This window comes from Lates calcarifer, linkage group LG24 (assembly GCF_001640805.2).
Source record: "Lates calcarifer isolate ASB-BC8 linkage group LG24, TLL_Latcal_v3, whole genome shotgun sequence".
NCBI lineage: Eukaryota > Metazoa > Chordata > Actinopteri > Centropomidae > Lates > Lates calcarifer.
In genome coordinates this window covers 12,740,871-12,760,377 of record NC_066856.1, presented here as the reverse complement: position 1 = coordinate 12,760,377, position 19,507 = coordinate 12,740,871, and the positions used below count along the sequence as shown (strand labels likewise).

Below are 19,507 nucleotides of genomic sequence, written 5' to 3'. Positions count from 1 at the left end.
GAGATCAAGTGAGAGAAGGAGATCTTAGGATCAAAAGAGACCGAATAAGCGGGTCGCTGATTCACTCGTGCAGCTGCATTGAAACCAAGGCCAACAGGCGTATCATACGCTGAAAGGGAGCTGCTATTCAGAGTGCAGGTGTGAAGTATGTGGCACATTCCGCCATATAATGTGGAGGTTGTTAGAAACCCGTGTTCGGGCCTTATGTAGGCTACTAGGGGGCTGATTCGCATTGGAGGGAGCCCGCTCATCTATGAAAGTAAAATAACTTAGTTTCCTGAAATCCATGGATGACGGTAATCCTAAAAAACCTGGGGAGTGGTGGTGGATAGGTGGGGGGAGGGCAGGTGGGGTGGGTCTATAAGGTCTTATAGGCTCAGATTTTTTCTTCTTTCCAGGTTCCAGGGTGTTGACTTATGTGTGGTTTGCCTGCTATATACAAAAGCTACCGCAGGGGTGTAGCCTTAAACCTGCCTTAACTCTTTTTTTTCTTAACATGTAGGAATACAGTTAATTTAGCTTTAAAGGTTGTCATAAATCTTTATGACGGAAGCTCGTGGTAGCCTATACATCACAACCACGTGATCTTGTAAATCGCCCCCTCGGAAACTAACCTTGGGTATTATCAGAATAAAAAAATTCAATATTCATGACAAGCTTTATGGTTGCAGTTAACTTGCGGCTCCGCACAGTTTGCCTTCTGACCTCTCTTCTGCGCACTCGATCAAAGTCTAAGAAATTAAATGTACTGCTCCTTTAACGAAGGAAAACACTAGGGGAAAAGACTAAAATTTCTGTTAATTATATAGCCATTTTTATGACGTCGTTGTTTATTTGTTGACAACAATAAATAGTAAAATCAACACGTCTTTTTTCCTCAGGCTCTCAGCTGTATTATAACAACTCTGCCCTGCTTTTCTGCTCTGTTTCTGGTGGCTCTATTGCACCTGTCCCTCTCTTTATTTTCCATGCCAATTTCGGCCACTTCATTCCTGATAATTATGACCTGGTTGGTGTTGGAGGTGCTGATGGTGGTGTTGGAGCGTGGGGTGGGCGTGGAGGAAAGGGGTGGGTGTGGGGGAGACTGAGGGGGGTGAGAGTGAGTGAGGCTTTTACTCCTAGACTGCTAATCCCCCTATTAAAAGGGCTTTGTTCAATAATGCCGGACAGTTTCCGGAAGTAGGATTACCGCCTCCATTATTTTTACAAAGAAATGATATTTCACACTCAAATGAGCCTTAGGACGCGGCGGCGGTGGTGAGAGGGCCGTGCAAGAAAATGAAATGGATTCATTTTCTTTTTTGTTGCGCTTTGGCAGTTCAAAACCTCCCCCTTCTTTTCTTTCTCTTTTCTTCTCTCTCTCTCTCTTTTTAAAACGATCTATTCTGTAATTAATGTGAATATGTATTTCCTGTGGAAGTGCAACGCCGCCACCAGTTTCCTGTTTTGTTTCTTAGAGTGGACTGGCATTCGTGCAAGTGTTGCAGCTCGAGTGGAGGCTCTCTCTCCTCCTCCTCCTCTCTCTCCCTCCCTCCCTCCCTCTCTCTCTCTCTCTCTCTCACACACACACACACACCTGTTCTTGATTCTTGACCCCAGAGCTGATATCAGATCAGAGGTTGTCACTCAGCTGAAGGTGGGAAGCCCCCGATGAGTTGAACCCAACGGGCTCAGTTGTTAAGAGATCCTCTCTTTACACTTCTAACTGCCTGTGGTATCCAGTGTCTGCACGCCGGGAATGTAACTTTTACAATAAAACGAAAACACTCCCCATATTTTATCTCTGCTGCGAAACATGCACCTAACACTTCATGCAAAACTCTTTGGGTCCAACTAAACTCCTCGTTCCAGCTCAATTTCTGACTTAAGACAGAATGTTTATACTTGCTCATAGCCATAAATTATTAGCCGTAAGGTCACTAAACTACTGCAGAGCATGCGTGCACAGTTCTGCAGCACTGGTGCATGATTTTAGTTTTCTTTGTGGCCTCCAAATGAATCCAAGGCCATTTTTTTCTTTGATCTCTGCCTGCAGTAAAGATCTAATTCAGAAATACTTTGGCTAAAAATAAAAAAAAAGCAGTGTGCCATACTTAATTGACACACAGACCTTATGTTTTAACTTTCTCCCTCTCTTCCTCTTCTTTTTCTAATAAAACGACTCCCCTTTTAAATGTTGCTTATCCTCCACTCTGAGCGCTGAATGGAAAATGTTTTTACGCGACTCAGTTAGTTTCTTGTCCATTTTGACGACTGGAACTAAAAGCTTTAGACGGCCCAATAGAGAGGAGCCCAACAAATCGGTGACAAAAGGCTTTCCGTGTCATCAACGTTGTTCAGACGACCTAGAAGAATCCCTCTGATATTAACTTCCACTTCAAAGACTCCCACTTTCAATTGAGATCCAACTATCTTGTTGTTTTTTTTTTCTTTCTTCCTATCCTTTCTTTCTTCCTTTATGCGCACAAGAGCTGGTGCCAAAAGAGGCATCATCATCCCCCTCTTCTTCTATTTGGTTGCTTTAGTATTTATTCTTTCTTTCTTTCAGCTGGTGCCTCTTCTACATGAACAAACTGTCATGCACTTAACCAAACTCTATAAACGTATCAGAGGAGTTAGTAGCGTTGTTGTTTCCACCCACTTCTGCCGTTGTGTAAAAAAAAATTACCCAGCCAAAAAAAAAAAAAAGTTTCCCCCAGCACAACAGAGCTCTTCAGGTTTTTTGGTTTGCTGCATATTTTCACTCCTCCTCAAAGTCAATTTCACAACTTTAATTTTATTCAACATCACTGAAAAATTATCTGCCTGCCTCTTCAAAGCTGAAATAATGAATTTACACGTCTAATATTGAAATGTGCACTTATCGTTATAGGCAGCCAAGCTCTTATGGTTTTATATATTTCATGTATATTGAGCCTAAAATATGATTATGGTTAAATTTATCCATTGAACAACTCGGGCTTCTTGCAATGCAAGTCTATTATGGTGTGGGACAACTGCGTTTTAGCGGCTTCTCCTTTGATTGTCGTAAAGTAGGCCTAGTGCAAAAGAATATATTTTTCTTCTTTATACTGCCCCAGTCTGCAATATAAAGGACATAGATTACCGTTTCCTACCCCATGGGAAGCAAATATTACATTCTTTAGAGCGGGCTTTTGAGTCCACGGACTTGGCCCCATATCATTTGAGTTTGACTTGGCTATTGCTATAGAAATCTTAATTCACCATGAGGATTCACCGTCGTGAAAAAATGGCTCTTTGTACCAAATGTTCTTTGAAGTCTGGATCAGAATATTGTAGCCCTTTCATCAAACTCAGCCCACGTCTGCATCAAACCACAGCTCAGCTGAGAAAGTAAGACTTAACACAAGTGGAGCACAATTAAAGTTCCCCCCTTTTTTTAACCAAGGGACACTTTAGAAAATAAAACCTTTAAATGTTGTATAAAAGGACCTTTCATTAAATTTTATTTCTTTGAATTTTTGCAGTTTTATCTGCATCTGAAAAGCAGACTTGGACATATTTTTTACTGGACCTTCCCTGCAAGCTGTGCGGAAAAGAAGCAACAGTTTATTTTTTCTTTTTATGGAAATATTATTTTGAAAAGACACGTTAAGTGACGTACAAGAAATGTGGCACATATGCTGAAAAAACAACCATTTTTAAAATGCTAAAATGTCATAAACCCAAGTGGCTGAGCAGCGTTTTCGCTTTTCTCATACAAGATTTATTCAAAATACTCACAAATTACAAGGCAATTCGGTACGCATTTTGAGTGCCGCTCGATTTCAAATATTCAAAAAGGCAAAAAAAAATTGGACGACAATGATACAAAAATCACAAAATGCCCACTTTGATAAAACATTTAGAATTTCACGGTTGTATATCAAATACTTTATGAAGCAGTTCAATTGTTGACCCTCTTCACAAATGGGGGGAGAAAAAATGCTGTAAACATAAAATGCTTGTACAAATAACTGCGGTTTATCAGTAAGAACCTGCTTTTTGAAGACAGGTCCTTACAAAAAACTATCAACATCAACACATCGAACTTACAAAATTTACAAATGTACATTTTTTGTCCTAATTGAAACATGCACTTTGGTTCGATAATACAAAAATTCCTTTCAATATCAGATTGAAAAATAAATAAAAACATATTGAAGTCAAAACTTGGAATTTACAAAATAATTTTACACCAACATGCCTAGCCTACAATAATGAACCACATAGTCTAACGGATTTACACGACTCTCTCCACAAGTGGACCAGTGGGCTGTCAGGGCATATAGGCACTGAGCCAACCATTTTGAATAGCTTGAGGTTTGAAAATATATTCTTTTATTGTGCCTGGAAATTAGCACGTCTTTAAGGTTTGCACATTTTCCTTCCAATGTGGTTAAAATGCGTCTCTTGGCTCTGGGTGTCTTGTTTGGTGGCTCATCCAAAAAATAAGGGGGGACCAGTGGGGCCTTCACAGGCGTATAGGCACCAAAGCCAAACCATTTTTAACAGTTAAGCTTTTGGAAATGTGTTCTGTCACTTCTGGCACCGTGTTTTCAGTCCAATTGGGTTAAAACGCGTCCCTTGGTTCTGGGTTTCTGTAAGGTGGCTCGTCTGTGGGGTCGGGCGTGGAGGGCCCGCTGGGTGGTGTCTGGGCGCCGCTGGCACCTGAACTGTGGCACACGTACCATTCACTTAAATTCGCGGGCTGGGAGGCTCCCACCGGCTCCGACAGCACCGAGGAGCCCCCTGGCTCTCGGCCCAAGTCTGAGGAGGGGGAGACCAGGGACGGGGTGGACGACTCGTAGCCTGAGCTGGGCGGGGGGGACTTACAGTGCACCTTCATGTGTTTCCTCAGGGAGCTCGGGTGTGTGTAGGACTTATCGCAGCCTCTCACTTTGCAGTTGTAGGGCTTATCGCTGGTGTGGACGTGAGAGTGCTTTTTCCGGTCGCTGCTGTTGGCGAAGCGTCTGTCGCAGCCGTCAAACTCGCATTTGAAGGGCTTCTCACCTGTTAACAGCGATGATGACACAATAACATAGAAATCAATAAATTCAACAATTAAAATTTGACGTCCATCACATAGTATCATGTCATGTATTTATGTATCTATTTATTCATTTTATGAGCCCATGTTATAGGCTCAGTATCACTGTAGTTGAGACTGTAATGTTTAAATACACTAAAAGTGTTTTTTGTGGTTAAAATAAAGCAAAAAGCAAAGTGTCTGTGACCAAAAAAAAAAGATTTTCTTAAATGATATAAAAATCAGGTACAGTTGCAGCTACTTCAATTACTTTTCTGTTAGTTTTTCAAATTTTTTTTTATGTCTTAATGTTTTGTGTATTTGTAGTAAACACACTCTTATACCCTGAGCGTGACTTCACTTTTTAAAGTTTGCCTGCTTGGACAGACCTGACACCAGTCTCATGAGTCTAGTGTAAACAGGAAGGCTGAAGCCCCCCCACTGTCCTGGGTGTATACCTGGAGTCTGCATGCATCAAGACATATGTCAAAACAGACAAGCTATGAGCACAGACATAGCAGGCCCTAAAACTAACTGAAAAATAATGATAAATGAAAGTATTGCCACAGCCATGGGTTCACCTACTGTGTGCTAACGCAGCCTGTCTGCTGTTTGAATCCTGCAAATGGTTGTGGACTGGGTCTAATTTTGTGTCTTAATAACAAGTATTTCTACCTGATTATGACAAGGCAAAAAAAAAAAAGACAATCTGAATAAATTACACGGAAATCATCCACTGCTGATTTTTCTCCTCCGATTAAAGCTTTTGAGAATATGTAATTGCCTCTGTCTAATTACACTTGCGGGTTGAATATCAATTTGACCTTCAGCTGTTGGGTTGAGAGAGCCAATCAAGGATATTAGTGTAGTACAAGAAACCGTCGAGGAACAGACCCCAGGGGCAGCCCCAGTCATAACCACACTTTCGGATAGGTTTTAAACATGATACCAAAGACCAGGCCCCTTGGGAGTCAACACACAGAAATAATTTAACAGATTTGTACTTAGGTAATGTGAGCAAATTATATGAATAATACATAGGGCGCAGAAATGGAGCAGAGGGGGGAGTTACCATGCAGCCACCGAAAAAGGGGAATGTAGTCATTGTATTAATTTACAAGTCTGACTCGACATTTTGAGGCCTTTTTCCCCCCCACCCCCACCCCCCCTCCCTCCCTATAGCCCCACAGCACGTCACTGCACGGGTCACAGAGACAAGCAGCCATGTTGCAGCTTTATATGTTTTTTAAAAGTTAAATCAGCTGCTGATTCCAGCTGCAGGTTGTACACATGTCAGTCATGACAGATGCAGTCAGGCTCTGCCAACCTGTTGGTTGGTGTTTTAGCTGCCTGCACTTATCAACTTGTTGCCTTGGCTATAAAGGACTGTAAAGTGCAGAGTATTCCAAAAGTATGCATATTATTTCACCATGTGTTATGTTTTATTAGGCTTTTGGAAATTAAAGTTTGTAAGACTTAAAATGCATGCATGCAAGTAAAGCTGCCCCTTTAAATGTAATAATGCAATGAATCCAACCAGCTAATGTAATAATAACTATTATTATTGCTACACATGTATAGATGCACCGAATGATGAAAGCAACAAGTGGCAGGAAAATAAAGCAAAATAAAAACATCATCATATCAGTTACTGAATGTGAAGATGCACCTCTCCTAACTTTGCTGCCAGTCATGTCTGGCACGCACTAAAATCTACTTGGACGAGACCTGACGTGGGCCTCAGTCTTTGTGCTGTGGTGTAAACAAGAGGTTGAACCGTCAAACGCCTGAGTGAGCTGTACCATAATCCCCCAGTAAGCGCAACCTTTTTTTTTTCTTTTTTTTTTTTGTGAAACTCGGGAGCACTGATGCAACTCACAACAAACAGGTGGCCAATAGCTGTTGCGTCCTGCATGTATCAGCAGCACAGATTGATTAATTGCCCTGGCTCATCAGAGCAGAATTTAAATGCGTAAAAACCAAAGAAAATCAAATTAAAGCTGATGAAACATAAGTTGAAAATTATACAAAACATCGCTTACTTCGGTCTGAATACTGTGCAAAGCATGTAGCTGAATTTCAACATGCGACTATAAATTAATTTTATGTATCACGTTGCAATTACAACATTACTGCAACATTTATTTCCATGAATATATATCTACTGACCTGTGTGCGTCCTTTTGTGAATCTTAAGATTCTCGGATCTTGCAAACACTTTCCCACAGCCAGGGAACGGGCATGGGAACGGTTTCTCTCCGGTGTGCACGCGAATGTGATTTACAAGTTTGTACTTGGCTTTAAATGGTTTGCCTTCCCTCGGACACTCTTCCCAAAAACATATATGGTTTGCCTGCTCTGGTCCTCCGACGTGCTCCACCGTCACATGCGTTACCAGCTCGTGCATGGTGCTGTAAGTTTTCGAGCAAAGTTTCTTCGGCGAGTGCTCCGGCTCCAGCCACTTGCAGATGAGCTCTTGCTTTATCGGCTGCCTCATGTAGCGGAAAAAAGCACCGGCTCCGTGGTGGTGGTGGTGGTGAGCGCTTAGATTCATGTTCAGATTCAGACCACCGTAGCCATGCAAAGGCGAGGCGGAGAACGGATCAGCCCTGGAGCTTGCCACTTGACTCAAGTGATCAGACCTAACGTACATTTCTCCAGGTAGTCCTAACCTTATTTGTCCATTCAACGCTTGGCCACCCGGTGATCCGCTAGAAGGCTGGTCGTGGTGGAGTCCGGAGAAGAGGGTATGGTTCCCAGCGTCAGGGTGATGACCATAGTGTCCGGGATAGCTACCTGTTGTTGAGACAAACATTCCGTGGTGAGAGGCTGAACCAGCAGTCTGGTCAGTCAGTACTGGCATGGCTTGAGCTGTCAGATCTCTCCGGATGAGGAAATCCCTACCTGCGGATAAAGCCTGGGCCGTGTGAGACATAGAATAGGGGACCGATGTCGCCTGAACCGGGCCAAAAGCTCCCGTTTGACTGGAGACCACTTCACTGTGGCCTGCCATATGATGATTGTGGTGGTGGTGATGGTGGTGGGGATAATGATGGGCTGGGCTGATTTTGAGGGCCGCGGAGTGCCCCATGTGTTCTGGCCCGAATGGACTCGGCCCCAGGCGGGGTTCCGCAGTAATCTCCCCAGGGTGCGAGTGAGCCATTGAGTGTGGATGGCTGCTGAACCCCGGGAAGCCTGTCACGCTCTGAGGGGTATGGTGGTGATGATGGTGATGGTGGTGAGCCCCTGCCAAGTCAACTAATCTCAGCGCCGTGTTCCGTTTGGAAAACGTAGGGTCCATCACGGGGCTTCCCAATGCATCCACGCTCATTACTTCCTAATTTTAGAATAACTTGACAGCAGGCAAAATAATAATGATGATGACAAATATATTTTAATCGCGATGAAAAATAAAGAAAAAAAACTTTATAAAGTTAGGTCTATCTGCAGACTACATGGAATCCCATTCGGTTGAGAGGCAGCAGCAGGACGCTTTGATACTGAATAGAGATTCATGGTAGGCGCTGCAGCCCGTGGAGCTAAACAATCACCCCGCGCTCTAATTGGTCAGAGCTCGGTGATTGACGTCACCAGTGACAGTTTCCAACGTGAAGAAAAATGTCTTAGTGACAGCAAGCAGCCAATGCGCATGCGCAGTGCCTCAGGCAACGCTGGAGAAAAATAGTTGTTATGCAAAGGTTATTGTACGATAAAACTCCTAAAAAAGTTGATCCAGATATACAGTCGTCCCTCTTTTGTTGCAGCGAACAAAGGCTGCTCGGCTATGAAACAGCAATTTCCCCACTTTGATTATGCGATTACAAAACAGACTGGCTCGCAAGAGTATGCATATTGACACTATAAAAGTTGTAAGGATCATAAATAATGCAGTGATATCTTCATTTTGCCCCGCAACGTATGAGGGACAACTTTACGCACAAATTACGCACAGCTTTACGCACGCTAAAGATCAGCGTGAGCGGAGAAAGATTTGTCAACTTTAGCAAAGGAAAACTCCACGTGGGAGTTTAAAATAGTCCGGAGTAAATGCCATTAATATGCGCTCTGATAAATACCTATATTTACATATCCAGCCGTTCGCCCTTCGGCGCGTACTACAGTGTTGACTCCGTGCTCTGCTCGGTTGGGATCCGTGTGTGTAGTAAGTGTGAATAGGGGCGAGCTGTGGCCATTGTCCCGAGGAGGAAAAAAATGTAATGGACGGGACCTGTTGTTATGATCCGGGGTAATTTTGCTTTAGACCCATGCAGGACGGCAGCACATGAGGGTCACGGGAGGTGGTGCCGTTGCAGACTTAAAGTTCAAAATAAAACGTATGTACTGTAAGTATCGGTTACTACAACCTTATCCTTCACAAAACGTTATCTTAGCGATTATTTCCTGCTTTTGTTTGAATGCTTAGAATGCAGATATAAGCAGTTATGGATTGTAACAACATGCCGTAGTGTTTGATAAATCCAATACTGATGCTTATTTATTCCACGGGCTTTGTCTTTTTAAACCATCGAACCACGAACAGGACTACTTAAAAATCCAGTGTGTTGTCATTAAAATGTTGAGAAATGTTTGGATGTTACTGTACATGGAATGTAATCTGCAGCATGGTGGACACTGTCTCTGTAACTAACTGAAACTGTAACTAATTTGCTTGTACATCACTACAGATATTATTCTAGTCTTGTCCTTGTAATACTCTTGTAATTAACAGTTATTACTTTATTGTTTTAACTTTTCTAAGTGTGCCTTATGTATTGCATCCAAACTGTGACACCGGGCGCGTCTAAAGAAAAATGTTTTTTAATTATGATTATTTTTTTGAGTGTTTTGTTTGAACGCATAATGTTTGCAGTTGCAGACAAAATTAAAGTAGTGCGTAAAGTGACCTTAAAGAAGGTCACATACAGCGCTGATGACTTTAAGTAAGTGTCATTTAACTTTTGCCGTGATCATAAGTCATTTGTGAAGACTGTAAGAGTATAAACTAAATTTACTGTCACAGTCGCTCGTCACTGTTTAACCCACATACAGTTTTTTCTTTAATTTTAATTGTCGTTGATAAGAAAATGAACTGCACATAATGTGAATTTGTGTTTTTGGATGACTGAATGTGTCGTTTTCAGATATAGTAAATGCACCAACTGAATATGCTGAATAATAATAGGACACTCAGCCACTTGTTTAATATTTTTTGTATTAGAAAATAGCCTTAAAAGTGTTTCCTTCTTGGCTATTTCTCTGAATTGACTTGTCAAAATCGCTGCTGACAGCGTCATATCCAGCACGCTAGAAATGGAGTCAATATTTTGAGACATGACGGATCCAAAAGATGTTTATTAAATGGCCTTTACGCATGGGGGTTCATGAGGCTCACAGCTGTAGCCTTCAGAGGCATCACAGCACCAGCGTAATGCAAAACTTTGAAGTGCTATTTCTGGTCCAAGTTGTGCATGCACTCACTCTTTGGAGACAAGTAAAGCAAGAGGATTGTAAGATCCCCAAACAAAAAAAGGGGGAAAAAAAGAAAAAGGCTGAATATTGCAGAGAGGTCTCATAAAACTGCTGCTTTTGTTGCTTTGGCTTGGTTGCTTTCACTGTAAATCCTAAATAGCTCCTGGTAGCCATTTTAAATCCAACAGTATGATTCCAACACATTAAGATCATGACACTAAACGGTTATTGGCCTTTTAATTAGGACGCATCTTTTACGCATTAGAATTAAATACGTTACAGCCATTTCGTGGCACATAAGAAACTTTAAATGCTCTTGCGAAGTTATTATGTATAAATCCAACAACTCTTTTCTTGGCGCACAGCTTCCAATTTAGCCTCAACTGTTGCAACTCTGACTTCATGACCTCCAGGCTTGACTCACCCCTTTTTGCATGATATGTCATTCTTACCGTTCTCCACCTGTTGAAAGATCGCCCTCCAAATTTTGTAAAGCAGTAGTAGTGGGCTACCTATAACGTCGGATCAAGTTGTAGGTCTACTTGTTAAGTTGAGAACAACAAAACTTCCTCTCTTTCCTTGGTCTCCCAAGACTGACTTGGAGAATGCCTCGTAGAAACTAGCCTAGTAGCCAAGAAGATATTTTAATGGTTCGCATGGCACGTCTGTGCATGTGGCTTTGAACTCTAGCAGCCGGAGGTTCCTGCAGAGAGCGCCGCAAATCCCACTTGATAACTTCGACAACCCACAACGTTTTACACACAGGCCATGCATCACTGGCCTGCAAAAATGAGTTAAGTTGCACAAGCACAGCCAAACCGTGATGGATACATTAGGCATACTGGTGGTATCCAAGTTAAATAATACTGGCCTATATATTCAATGTAACCTTTACGAACGTAGGGGTTTGCTGGTGAGCGTTGATGATGTGGAAATCTAAAGCACAGATGTTCCACCGGTGCGAGCTTCCAGTGGACGTTTGTGTTCGAGGGAGAGCAGAGCTACAAGACTCGCAAATGAGTCAGACAAGAAAACATTGTAGTGAAAGGGATAAGTTGATAATAACAGAGAGAGTGAGAATAAAGAGAGTGGTGACAGTGGACTGAGTTTATATCAAACCTCAGGGTTTCCCAAGGGATTTCCTATAGGAAAAGACGTTAAACTTGTCTCTCCATACCTGTACCTGCCACATCTTATCTACCTATTATAGATAGATAGATAGATAGATAGATAGATAGATAGATAGATAGATAGATAGATAGATAGATTTGAGGTGTTCTCTATCTGAGTGCTTAATTGTACAAATCAGTGCCAATTACGCCACAAAAGGGCGCGCTTGGTAATCTACCTCAACAAAGACAATCCGACACATTTGCTTCATAAACTCATTTTTTGCATATGGACTGAAAAACGTGCTTTGACTTTCTACAAGGCCAAATTGGTGTCTTGTGTTCCTCAACTTTTTCCCTTTCGTTTTTTTTTTGTTTTGCTGTTATTCAGCCTTTTAACCAAATTCACAGTCAGCAATCTCACAATATCTGGGATTGATGATGCAAAGAGGCCAATAGAAGTGTGGGCCCTGCACCGTGGATTGTTATTTGGTGAGTGGATGTTATTGGGGGGAAAGGCGCTCCGCCAATGAGCGCGCGGCTGCGGGTCCACATGACTACCCCCCTCCTCTCCCATTCATCAGGGCTGGACTGTGTTGTCTTTTCAATTCATTTATCTGCAGGAATGATTGCGACTATCAGTCTAGAGCTCACCGCCTGACTGAGGAGGTGAAAGTTGCGCCACAGGAAGATAAACCGCAAAAGACAATATTGCATGTATACATGATTCTGCATGTGCATCGGATGAGCGGTATAGGGGAATTCCTCGCGTCTTAGAAAGTAAACAAAAAATCGGTGGATTTGAGAGTTTGCTCAGTCGAGTGAGGTCCAAGAGATAGAGAGAGAGGGGGGAGGAAGAATATCTGTGCGTGATTTTTTGATTTCTGCTCTCAGTCGTCTCGGCGAGTCTAGACTGAAGATGCTCTTGGACGCAGGACCGCAGTATCCCACCATAGGAGTCACTACTTTCGGCTCCTCGCGGCATCACTCAACAGGCGAAGTCACAGAGAGAGAAGTGGCGTTGGGGATAAATCCGTTCGCGGATGGGATGGGCGCCTTCAAAATAAACCACAGCTCCCACGATATTGGCTCCGGACAGACGGCGTTTTCCTCCCAGGCGCCCGGCTACGCAGCAGCCGCCCTGGGACACCATCACCACCCGACCCACGTTGGCTCTTACTCCACGGCAGCTTTCAACTCCACCAGGGACTTTCTCTTCAGAAATCGGGGTTTCGGGGACGCCGCCGGGGCGCAGCACAGTTTGTTCGCCTCTGGAAGTTTCGCAGGGCCACATGGACACTCAGATGCAGCGGGGCACCTGCTCTTCCCGGGGCTTCACGAGCAAGCGGCGAGCCATGCCTCTTCCAACGTGGTCAACAGCCAGATGCGGCTGGGCTTCTCGGGGGACATGTATGGACGGGCCGACCAGTACGGCCACGTTACGAGCCCGCGGTCCGACCACTATGCTTCGACCCAGCTGCACGGCTACGGCCCCATGAACATGAATATGGCCGCGCACCACGGAGCAGGGGCCTTCTTTCGCTACATGAGGCAGCCGATCAAACAAGAGCTCATCTGCAAGTGGATCGAGCCGGAGCAGCTGACGAATCCCAAAAAGTCGTGCAACAAAACTTTTAGCACAATGCACGAGCTTGTCACCCATCTGACGGTGGAGCATGTGGGGGGACCGGAGCAGACCAACCACATCTGCTTCTGGGAGGACTGCTCCAGAGAAGGGAAGCCATTCAAAGCCAAATACAAACTTGTAAATCATATCAGAGTACACACCGGAGAAAAACCCTTTCCGTGCCCGTTCCCCGGCTGTGGCAAAGTATTTGCTCGATCGGAAAATCTAAAAATTCACAAAAGGACTCACACCGGTAAGAACCCTGCAGATCTGGCTTCTTCTTCTTCTTTTTTAACTGCCAAATCCATGCTGACAATATCCCATCCAAAACATGCATGCGATCCGGGTTATTATTTATTAGGCAGCTGGAGTCTCTTCACTGGCATGTGATTCAGAGCAGTTGTCGACAGAAAATATTTTATAGGCATTTTTATAGTCTTCTTATTTTATGTGATAAGTGTAATGTGTAGTGCGTATTTTAATTGAATTACCTGAATTTATTCATCAGCCTAAATGGGTTAAGTCTAATTAATTTACAGCCTTTAAGGAAGTAGACTATAGTTGTCAGTCAAGGATTAAAAAATGTAAAAGTAAAAATCAAACGTCGCCATTATTAAGTTAGTCTCTTCTTAGGCGTTAAAACCATTAAATGAAATAATGTGTAATATGGGATGTTAATATAGAATCCACTCAGTGTTAAACATTGCAATTCTTTTGTTTTCTTTATTTAGGTGAGAAGCCTTTTAAGTGTGAATTTGACGGCTGCGACAGGCGATTTGCAAACAGCAGTGACCGCAAGAAACACATGCACGTCCACACGTCGGACAAGCCCTATCTGTGCAAAATGTGCGACAAGTCATACACACACCCCAGCTCCCTCCGAAAACACATGAAGGTAAAACCCGATGGCTTTTTATTTATTTGTCTTCAGTGTTCACTTTTTAATAATGTTAATCTTCAAGCTGTGACTTTGCAGTTATGTGTATGTGTAAACTGAAAATTATTTATATTGTTTAAAGAAGGGGTTGTAGCTTTTATTCTTCTCTCTTTCTATTCTTTTTTTATACAAGAATAGAGAAGCATAAGTTAATCTGCCTTGACACTTTCTTTCTTTCTTTTCTTTCAACCGACAAATCAGATTAAGATCTTAATGAGAATAATAATGTTTTGGGTATGCTTTTGTTTTAGAATTTTCCAGATGTCCAAAACAGTCAAATTAGGGAGTTTTAATTTGTTTTGATGAATTTCTTATGTCTTGTATTTGCACAATAAACAAACCAAAGGCAAGAGAAAAAAACAACAGGATTTTTTAACGACATGTTTCTCATTATCGCAGGTCCACGAATCCACCAATCCAGCATCGCAGCCATCTCCAGCGGCCAGTTCAGGGTACGAGTCCTCCACGCCTCCCACCATAGTATCACCGTCCACAGAGAACCAGAGCAGCAGCTCCATATCACCAGCAGCCTCAGCAGTACACCACACAGCCAGCCACAGCACGCTGTCGTCAAATTTCAATGAATGGTACGTGTAAATATTTTTGAAAAAAAAAAACAGAAAGAGAAGAAAAAAGACTGCAGAATTACAAAACTGCTTGGAATCAAAGACTTTCTAAAAAGTCAGCCAGTGAAACATGGACTGAGAAACACACGGGAGAGGCCCCAGTCGATCATTTAAAGGCTGTCCTAATGTCAGTGAAAGAGAATGCATGGACTAAAAAGGAAGCGAGGACAGCCACCAAGTTTAACTTTCCCCCCTCAATAATTTCTTTATTTTTACTGAGAGACTGCTCAAAAAGAGATCTCAAACAGCATGCTATCTGCGGGGGTAGGAGGAGGGGGGGCTGAATTTTTGTACATAAAGGATTTCACGAAGTTGGGGGGAAAAATGTAATATTTTATTTTGTAAATAGTTCTATCACAGTCTAAGGGAATTTGTGAAAAATGTGGTCCCTAGATATATGGAAAAATGAGATGGTTTTAAAGAATATTGCGATGAATAGACTTCATTGAAAAGAATGTTATAGTTGTGTACCAAATGTGAATTATTCAGTATTACTACAGTCTACACGTCGACCTAACCGACTCTTAGTATTAATGTGCTTTTGTAGCCTATTCAGTGCAACATTTTCGTCCAAGGTCCAGTTTGAGTAGCACAGTATTCATTGTTGTTATTTAATGTCATGTCGATAAATCGTGTAGTGAAAGCCTGAAATTCCGTGTCAATCTGTTTATGTACGTGATAAATATAAAAAAAATCTCTTGTCAATTGCTTTGTCTGAAAGGAAGTATTATTACATGTAAGTAGCTCAATTTTCCATATTTATCCGCATGTAAAGGACCGGTAACATGTTAGAAATGATCGGTATTTATGGAGAAATGCGCTCGTATGTAAAATTTAGTTTACAAAAAAATGTTTGGATACATTTCGTACTATATTAAAGGATTAAAAAATACAATAATGCAATTGCGTTGGAGGTTATTGGTTTCATTAGTGTTTGAGGTTGATCTGTGTGGAAAATAATGGGTTCTTTTTATATAGGCTGCACCAAAATATAAGAATCTGCTGCAGACTAAAACAGACTTGCAAAACGGTTTCGATGAAATAATGACTGCATGTTTAGTTGCATAAATAATTTTAGCTGTTTGCTGAGTGTGTGTGCATGCTTTTGCAAGTGTGTGAGAGGGAGAGGGGGAGAGTGAGTGAGTGAGTGTGTGTGTGTGTGTGTGTGAGTGTCAGAGGCTGCAGCTCATTTAAAGCTAAAGGTTAGCACCAAGCTCTAAACGCACTGTCACAACTTTCCTGACAGTCATAATAAGTAAATTCACTCCCCCCGTGTGCATCTTCTGTTTATTCAAAATTAACATCCAACACTTTGCCCTCCAGTAATGTGCAAATGAAATCGATTAATCACGGCGGTTGTTCCTCAGTGTAAAACCGGGAGTAGTTTTCGTTACTTAATTGTTCGGGAATCTAATTTTCAAATCTAATTTATTTTCTTTGCTGTGTTTTGTCGGGATTTCGTAGATTTAAGGGAGAGCTGGCTGGAGTGTGTGGGGGGAGAGAGAGAGAGTCAATGTGGCCCCCTCATTGTTCCTGGCTGCAGCTTGCTTGACCGCCCCATTAGGCAGAGATCACATCAGCAGCCGCCGGTGATCATGGTTAACACTGCCACGATCTGTCAGTCTGCAGCTTTGTCAAAACTGCTCCACACACCCGAAAAAGAACCAAATAGCAACTTTAAGATTAAAAGAAAAAAATACACACAGAAACAACAGCAGCAGAGGAGGAGGTGTGTGTGCGCGCGTGCGTGCCTGCGCGTGCCAAAAAATAAAAAACATCCACGACTCCCACCATCTTAGATGATTTGCTGAAATGTATTGAAATGTATTCATATTTTCTTTTCACGGACTATTAAATTTGGAGATAAATGAAGGATGGTAATAAAATGACTTTTTCGACTCTATTTAACACTATCTATCTAGGTTCCAGTGCTGATGCTTCACTGATGCACTGGCTATAGAGAAAGAAAAAAAGACGCACTCCACTGCCGTGTGAAGTCGTTTCAGGAAAAAAAAAAAAGTCACTTTTCGAGCTTTATAGAAAAATGTTCACATGTAACTGCAAATATAAATAGTTTAAAGTGGATGTGTTAAAACTGGCTCGTGTGGTTTCTAGGGCTGGCGGGATATTGCACACATGCACCATATTTAAATATAAAGCTGATGCCAGATTGACAAATGCAGATATGGAGGATAGTGAAATCCACCTGAAACCAGTTTAGTCGTCATTTTGAACTTGAAACCCCCTTTAAATGTAAAATTCTGTTTTACAGTCCATAATAATGATGGAAAAATACTTTCTTGGAATATTTTTGAGTTTTGTTTGGATTGATGGTTATTTGCCTCATTATGGCCACAGGCTTGTGTTCATAATTTATCCTCGTCTTTTATTCCCCAGCACATGTTTTTAACTGAGGGAGAGAGAGAGAAACAACAACCTTTTTAGCCAAAAAAGCAGCCAGGCTGTGCGCCTTTAACGCACCAGTACAACTGAATGCAAAGCATGAGCCCTTGACTATGCTGTTTAATTTCCACTTCATGCTTCTGTCGTATTAGTTTACACTGAACGGTGTCGAAAATAAAATGCTCGTAAAAAGAGGAGTCGACGACAGGCTGCAGCGCGTCTCCCTATCAGGCGGCCCTATAGGAGCTGATGCTGACTCCAGATCAAATAGGAGGCGCAGGAAAACATCCACTTTAAAATGTATTTACGCTCAAGTCTGGAAATGACAAACACTCTGATATCGGGAAAGCGCAGGCGCCAGCATCATGAATATTTATTACGAGCACTTGTGGCCAGTAAACCGAGCCTGACGTTTGTGTTACCAAGGTAGACACTGCAGCTTATCTGCGCATCAAATATCAGACAGAATGGTGGTTCATCTTTTTCTCTTCATGTTGTTTTTACCATTTTAAAAGTCATTTTTTTTCTGCAAACAGCATGGGTGTTCAAAAAATGGATATAGACTATAGTGTAATGGAAAAAGTAAAATAATAATGATGATAATAATTATAAGTTCTGGTTCCTCTTAATGACTTTTTGGACCTTACTGGCATTCTTCTGGTGAGCTCCCTTATGAATACGGCGGTCTTGTTTTTAAACAGTATAAATGCAACTTTTGGAGAGACTGTTTTTTTGCAGAACTTGCAGCCACTGACACGTGGAGTACAGTCCAAGATTAGAAGAAAAGCTATAATCCGTGCCCCTTGATGGATGAGGTGCCCATGCATTAGCCAGCACTCTGATCTGCATGCCCAGCTGCCGTCACTCACTGAGAACTAAATCGATAAGTTAAACATTTTACAGTGGCGTTTAACTATTAGATTTCTAGCAAAAATGATCCTGTATGCAACTGAGAGGGGGGTGGGGTGGGGTAGAGGTAGAGAGAGATGGACATGTGATCTCTATTTTTAACTGCTCCAAAGTTAAAAAAACTTAAGAGGCTATACACCATAAGTTGTATGTCATGAAATACCTTGTAAAAATGGTATCCTACAGTCTCCCATCTGCTGAGCTTAAGAGTCCTAATACAAAAAGGTCAAATTCAAGTCAAGGCCACTTTAGTTCATTGGCATGCAGACATTTCAAAAACGCCTCCAAGAAACCCTGTCGTATTTGCAGCCATAAAACGATTTCAGTGCAAGAGCCTGGGTAATGGAGCAATCCATCCTACAGTGAACGTCTAAGTTTGCATACAACCATAATCCAGACATTGGTTTTTTTTGTTTGTTTTGTTTTTTTTTTTCTCATAAAATGACTTATAATCTGCAGGCATAGTGTGTGAGTGGACGATATGCAGAGCTCCTCTTGGTTGTTTTGCTTTTGAATTTCAGAAATGTGACTTTTTAATTGTTCTGCTTTTTGGCCTTGGCAAGAAGCTCGAGATCAACAGGAAAGACAGCAAAAATCTAAATATATATTAATGTCATTAATTATTAAATTTATGTGTAATTATCACAGCAGAACCTAGCTTTAAACAGGCTTGTATTTAAATTAAATAATCTATCCCAACATCAAACTCTTTCAAAAAACTCTTTATTGAATTTGCAGCACAACGTCTGACTTAATCCTGAATTATGAGCTATTATCTAAACTCTGCCTTTGAATCTTTTTTTTAAATTTGCAAACAACACTCGCTGTTCTATGTAACTTTGAGTTGGTCCTCCACATGTGGAGTCCACTGGGACCAGGGCTGCACTGGAGCAACTTGCCGTTTTATCTGTGAAATAGAGTTCATCCATCTTTAGAAATGAAATGTCAAAACTATTGCGAGAAGCATGAAAAAGACAAAAACACAAATTATCTCCTTTTTTATTTATTCATTTCTGCTTAGCTCTATTTGGTGTTTGGCTGCCTTATGATAATCCAGACTGGCGCTCATATAGTTCACAGCTCTTTTTATTTAACCACATCACTGATTGGGACATTAATCTCCTGCTTTGCCACCACAGTCCCAGTGCCGGGGTTGGAGAGGGGTTCGTTATAGTGAAACATAGGCTCCCGGTGACCCCCGTTGCATCAGTTGTGGTCTCTGACATGCTATTAAGTTTAGACCGTGCAGGAGATTTGTGGAGGCGCTGACACGGTGTTGTCGCGTCCCATCTTGACGTGTTGCTAAATGAGGCCACTCCAATTAGCTCTTTGCGACAGGGTGAGACTGCAGCACACCTCTACCAGCCTCCCCGACAGGAAGAACTGTGTCTGAGCCGT

At 42.0% G+C, this 19,507-nt stretch overlaps 2 protein-coding genes across 3 annotated transcripts; one reads left to right on the top strand and one right to left on the bottom strand.

Annotated features, from left to right (window-relative positions):
• Positions 1-1,690: 1,690 nt before the first annotated feature.
• On the bottom strand, positions 1,691-10,335 carry zic4 (zic family member 4). Of its 2 annotated transcripts, XM_018673772.2 has the most exons (3): positions 7,934-10,335; positions 7,199-7,825; positions 1,691-5,013 (listed from the first exon to the last, which is right to left on the bottom strand). In XM_018673772.2, the coding sequence occupies exons 1-3, from the start codon at positions 8,358-8,360 to the stop codon at positions 4,574-4,576; spliced, it is 1,494 nt and encodes a 497-aa protein (XP_018529288.1). In that variant the 5' UTR covers positions 8,361-10,335; the 3' UTR covers positions 1,691-4,573. The 2 variants fall into 2 exon arrangements, with proteins under 2 accessions (XP_018529288.1, XP_018529287.1); XM_018673771.2 differs by having other exon boundaries at positions 1,692-5,013; positions 7,199-10,335.
• A 1,893-nt stretch (positions 10,336-12,228) lies between these two features.
• zic1 (zic family member 1 (odd-paired homolog, Drosophila)) lies at positions 12,229-15,695 on the top strand. The gene is made up of 3 exons (XM_018673773.2): positions 12,229-13,487; positions 13,966-14,129; positions 14,571-15,695. The coding sequence occupies exons 1-3, from the start codon at positions 12,527-12,529 to the stop codon at positions 14,766-14,768; spliced, it is 1,323 nt and encodes a 440-aa protein (XP_018529289.1). The 5' UTR covers positions 12,229-12,526; the 3' UTR covers positions 14,769-15,695.
• Positions 15,696-19,507: the final 3,812 nt, after the last annotated feature.